We start from the raw sequence: 6000 nt of genomic DNA on the forward strand, positions 1-6000 counted from the left end.
TTTGCAGCCTCCCCAGTCCCATCCTGCGTCTCTGCGGTGCTATTAATACAGCAGGCACATGCTCTGACATAGCGTTCTCCAGCAGGGAGCAGATAACTTTAATTTGCCCTTTAAACGTCCCTAGCACGGGGCAGCCGCCCCGCCCCGGCGGCCTCTCTGGGACAGCATGGCGGCTTTGCCCCTGTGCCCTCTGGTGACTGGGGGGGTCCTAGCCAATGTGTGTGCCCCGGGGGGACCCTCCTCTTATCGCGAGAAGCAGAGGGGCTATAAGTGGGAGAGACGCGCTTCTTCGTTCGGAGCGCGGTGCAAGAGGCTGGCTGGGGGCAGCTGGGTGGGGAGGTGCGCGGCAGCATCTGCTTTTGCAAGGGGGCTGTTGGGGTTTGTCTGAGCGAGTTCCGACATGAGTAACCAAGCGATCAGCTTCCTTAAGGACTTCCTGGCTGGCGGGGTTGCTGCCGCTATTTCCAAGACAGCTGTCGCTCCCATAGAGAGAGTTAAATTGCTGCTGCAGGTAAGGAGCGGGACGATTTCCCTCAAGCCCCTGGCTATGGACTTTGGTAGCGCAAACGGCCAGTTGACTTTGCTTGTCGCTGGCGTGCTTGTCTCCCTTTGCTTTAAAGGCACCATGTAACTCTGAACGCTGCTAGCGAATGTGTGAGTGGAAATTTAGCAGCAGGTTGCCTCTTATCAGTCTCGGGTCGTGATTGTCTAGAGAGTACATTTAAAGGGCCCCGGGGGGAGGGGGGGCACGATGAGTTCAGTGCACTGGGTGGTAATCTACAAAAGGATGCTGTGTATTGCCGTGGGCGCTTGCAAGGAGTCTTCCTTCCCTGGGGGGGTAGGAGTGGGAAGTTTGACTTGGAAGCGGTGCAGGAATCCTAGTGTCATATGGGCACAAGCTTGAAGTGCCTAAATATGGCAACTGGCTTCGGGAGCTCTGGTTACGCAAGAGCAGCACCGCTTCTTTCCCCTGGCGCTGTTTATAGCCGGGATACACGGGGACGCTGAGCAGTGGGGGGAAATGGCCTCAAATCCGTGCTTAATTTGTGCCAGGGCTTGTAAGTTCATAGCCCCAGAAGCTCTGGGCTTGCTCCCTTCGTTATGAAAGTGTTTAAAAAAATTTGCTTGAGCTCTGGCACCTCTTTCGTTACAAATTTAAGCGTCAATGGTCAACATCGTTTTTTCAGGGGTTGGCTGGACGATAAGACTGGGGACCCAAACACGTTAAGAGTGCACTTACTATCTGACTTGCTAAGTAAAATGGAAATGTGAAACTCTAAAGCAAGGCTGTACACTTGTATGAGATGAACACGCTTCTGTGCAATTGGATAAGCTTTCTGGAAGATGTCTTTCTGTTAAAGTTTCAGAATCCTCCTGCAAATGCCCAGCAGGTGTCTCCTCCTGTAGGCAGTTTCCTTTTGATCTAATAATGCAATAGTCCTAAAGAAACTGGGTTAAGCTTGCATAAAATGGGTACAGGTTATTATGTTGAATGGTAAGGTTATGAAAAAAGGCTCCATGTAATCTTCCAGAGTAAATGAAAGATGATAGATCTGGCGGTGAGAAGCAGAATTTTCTAAGAACATAAGAATGGCCATACTGGATCAGACCAATGGTCCAATTAGCCCAGTATCCTGTCTTCCAACAGAGGCTGATGCCAGATGCCTGAGAGGATATGAACAGAACACGGAAATGGAGTGATCCATCCCCTGTTGTCCAGTCCCAGCTTCTGTCAGTCAGAGGCCTAGGGACACCCAGAGCATGGGGTTATGTCCCTAAACATCCTGGCCAATGTCCATTGATGGACATATCCTCCATGAACTTAACTAGTTCTTTTTTGAACCTAGTTATACTTGTTGCTACAGGGGTGTTGTGAAGGCCAAGAGTTCTACAGGTAGCTGTGTTGTGTGAAGAAGTTCTTCGTTATGCTTTTTTTAAACCTGCTGTCTAGTCAATTTACTGGGTGACCCCTGGTACTGGTGTTATGCAAAGGGGTAAATAACACTTCCTTGTTTGCTTTCTCCATGCCATTCATGATTTTATAGACCTCTATCATATCCCCCCTTTGCCAAGCTGAACAGTCTGTCTCTTTAATTTCTCCTCATACGGAAGCTGTTCCATACCTTTAATAATTTTTGTTGCACTTCTCTGTACCTTTTGCAATTCTAATCTTACCTTTTTTTTGAGATGGTCCACCCAGAACTGCATGTAGTATTCAAGGTGTTGGTGTACCATGGGTTTATATAGTGGCATTATGATATTTACTGTTTTATTTTATTCCCCGTTTCTTCACTTTGACAAATTGGGGTTTGTTTGATACATTGTCCAAAGTAACTGTTGCAATCTCGTCTCTGTGCCATCTTCTCTTACTTAACAGGTCCAGCATGCCAGCCAACAGATCACAGTTGAGAAGCAGTACAAGGGGATCATGGACTGCGTGGTGAGGATCCCCAAGGAACAGGGCATCATTTCCTTCTGGAGAGGCAACCTGGCCAATGTCATCCGTTACTTCCCCACCCAGGCCCTCAACTTTGCCTTTAAGGACAAGTACAAGCAGATCTTCTTGGGAGGAGTGGACAGGCACAAGCAGTTTTGGCGCTACTTCGCAGGGAACCTGGCCTCTGGAGGTGCTGCGGGAGCCACCTCCCTCTGCTTCGTTTACCCTCTGGATTTTGCCAGAACCAGGCTGGCTGCCGATGTGGGCAAAGGGCTGAGTGAGAGGCAGTTCACAGGGCTGGGCAACTGCATTGCCAAGATCTTCAAATCTGATGGCCTCAAAGGGCTCTACCAAGGATTCAACGTGTCAGTCCAGGGCATCATTATCTACAGAGCAGCCTATTTTGGGGTCTATGACACAGCCAAGGGTAAGTGGAGGAGGAGGGAGCTGTGATTACTGAGTGATAATCCAGTGAATATAAGGATGGTCTGCTCCAGTGTACCCTGTCTTGGGCATTGGCTTTCAGGACTTAGTTAAACTGCAGCTTTGTTTAAATTTATTTAATGGATTATAAATATTACAGCACACTTTTGAAATTCCGTCCTGTCCGTTTTGGTTGATTCCCTCACGTCAGGCTCAGAGCAAACTCAGAGCCTCCTAAAACTAAGTTTGTAACTTCACTCTCTTTCCAGCATGGCCATTTGTGTCTTTTGTTATTGAATTAGATTATAAGAAGTTTAAATCCTCCATACTGCTACTGTTAAGGTCAAGGTTAAATGGTCTAAAAGCTAACGCTTGATTGACTTTTAAGTGGCTGGACTGAGCGAAGACTGGATGATGCTGAGCAAGATGTGGCCGAAGGAATTGGCTGTGGGGAAAAGTCCCCTCGACTTACCCTTGATCAGGCTCTGTGAATGAATGGAGTCTGGGGTAGGAATAATTCTCTCTTCCTCTCTCCACCCCTGTGTACTGACATTGTTGATTTACTTTTGACAGGTATGATGCCTGATCCCAAGAACGTGCACATCGTAGTGAGTTGGATGATTGCCCAGTCAGTCACCGCTGTAGCGGGACTGGTATCCTATCCTTTTGACACTGTCCGACGTAGGATGATGATGCAGTCTGGCCGAAAGGGAGGTAAGAACGAGCCTTCACCTGCAGTGGCCTAGCTGCAGAGATTATCTCCCCAGCAGCACAGGGCTGAAATTTAAGGCATTATATAATCTACAGAAAATCTATGGCCTTTTCTACTAAAATAACATATTGGAATAAATTGGTCCTCACTATATTTGATTGGTCTTTCAGATGGTTGTGAAGAACTTTGCTAGAGCTGTGTTTTTTGTTGTAAATATATCTGTATTAATTTCAAATCCTCTAGGGAGCACACTTCTGATTAATTGAACTGCCTGTATGATTCAAGACTTTCTCATATGTACCTTCTTGTCCCCACAGCTGATATTATGTACAAGGGCACAATTGATTGTTGGAAGAAGATAGCTAAAGATGAAGGAGCCAAAGCTTTCTTCAAAGGCGCCTGGTCCAATGTGTTGAGAGGCATGGGTGGTGCTTTTGTATTAGTATTGTATGATGAGATCAAGAAAATTGTCTAAAGTAAATAAAACTATTCTCTTCAGTTGTGTAATATACTACTTGTGGTTTAATGGACAACAAAATATTTCCTAGGGACATGAAGATGGCTGTCATGGGGCAAATCCAGTTCAGAGAAGGATACATAATTGTTTTAATGGTTGTCCATTGGATCATAGTTAAATTTTGAATGAAATGTCCTCCAATACTTATATTGGAACCTGTGTATATATTAAATATCTGCACAATATCACTAATATACTTATTCCTATGACGAGTGCATTGCTTGATGATTTGGTGGCTTACATGCTAGCTATTAAAATAGTTCACATTAGATTTTAAAACAAGTCAAGATCAAGTACTTATTTGTATTAAAGTGAATGTCTCTATTGCTACCCAACAGCATCAGGGCATTCAAAACATATGGATGAAGAGCATGCTTCTCCTATGAGGCTGGATTTAAAAATCTGAGATTAAAGTGAAAAAAGCATGTTTACAGATTAACTTGGATACTATCTGTAAGCACCAGGAAATAGGTTCTCAACCACTGCTGTCTCCCTGAATAACCCCTCCCTTAAGGTAAACGAGGTCCTAAATTCCTCCTAATATTCCAACGAACAGAGTATTTCAGTCTTTCAAAGTTTAAGTGCCATACAAACTTTTGCTTTTTGTAAAGATATTAGTTGTCTGGATTATACTTAATGTTCAGTTGAATCAAAACAGAAAAAATAAATTAGTGTACTAATCATATTCAGTTACTTTTTCTCCTGTTTCAATACTGCTCCATTTTTTAAATAATCCATGCTTGCAATAAGTGTTCTGCATGTACAGGATATGTACTCTGTATTTTAGTATACAAGTACACTTCAGATAGTAATATCCACACACATTATTAATAAATGTAAAAAAACCTGTTTTAGTATGAAGCATTGGTATGACTAACCCTAAAACACCTTACTAGTAATGATTCTGGAGATAGTGACAATTTAAGTCACTAGTTTCAGTAGCTTATAATTTACCCTGAAATGCAATTCTCTCAGGATTATTCTCAACTAATTGTAACACTTTTGCAGGGGAGGTGAGACGGAAGTGGTGGTGCAGAAATCTGGCAGTCTGCGTTATCATTAAGAAACTTAGAATTTGTATGTGTTGAAGTGGTATATAGATACTGCTCAGTAAGAATAAGCTGTGTTCTGCATTTGAAAATAAGTGCCTGGGCAAGGATTAATAATTTAAGACTGTGTACCTTGTGCATATTCTAGTGATCCAAATGCATGGTCTGATATAGCCACCTAGCAAGATCAGGATTAGACTTTCCAGGAGAGGGCTTTTTTTTTAATTGCCAAGTGAGGCAAAAAGACTGGCATACTTGATTTGTACTTTTTCACATCTTAAAATTGGGACACTGACTACAATGTTCAATGGACCTTTTTGTGTGAAATTTAAATGCAAAAAGTCTACTAGAACTTGCTATGCTACAAAGCTATGTAGCATTGATACCTTTTTGTAATAACAGGTGTATATGAACACAGTGGATTTTAGGTAGGTTTGTTTGATAGAGCTATCTAATCTTGGGAAGCTGGGCATTTCCCTCCTAAATGTAAACTGCAAAGTACAGTAGCTCTCTGATTGTGTGACCTTGAGTAAGTCACCTTACTCTTATGCCTCCATGAACCCTACTGAGAAATGGTTTTCCTCCATTTTTCAGTCAGACTCACCAACTGTATCTGTACTGAACTGGTCTGTATATTTACTCATCAAAAATTCCCTAATTGTTAAGGGTTACTCTTTGACATTTAATGTTCAAACTTTTGGCCATTTGGTGTATTTTATATGACTGACCACCTACAGGTTTTGGTCACTCCGAACGAGTTAGAAATCATTTAAATTTATAATGAACACATTCTGTAGGCAGCAAGTGCTATCAGCTGCTGCTATGATGCTTGCTTAAATGCTCACCATGCTCTTAGAACTAA

The 6000-nt window shown here is 43.2% G+C and overlaps 1 protein-coding gene across 1 annotated transcript; it reads left to right on the top strand.

Moving 5' to 3' along the window:
* The first annotated feature begins 287 nt into the window (after positions 1-287).
* Positions 288-4285, top strand: SLC25A4 (solute carrier family 25 member 4). Its single transcript, XM_045017321.1, has 4 exons — positions 288-511; positions 2378-2864; positions 3434-3574; positions 3890-4285. The coding sequence occupies exons 1-4, from the start codon at positions 401-403 to the stop codon at positions 4045-4047; spliced, it is 897 nt and encodes a 298-aa protein (XP_044873256.1). The 5' UTR covers positions 288-400; the 3' UTR covers positions 4048-4285.
* Positions 4286-6000: the final 1715 nt, after the last annotated feature.

Source organism: Mauremys mutica, chromosome 5, assembly GCF_020497125.1.
Source record: "Mauremys mutica isolate MM-2020 ecotype Southern chromosome 5, ASM2049712v1, whole genome shotgun sequence".
Classification (NCBI taxonomy): domain Eukaryota; kingdom Metazoa; phylum Chordata; order Testudines; family Geoemydidae; genus Mauremys; species Mauremys mutica.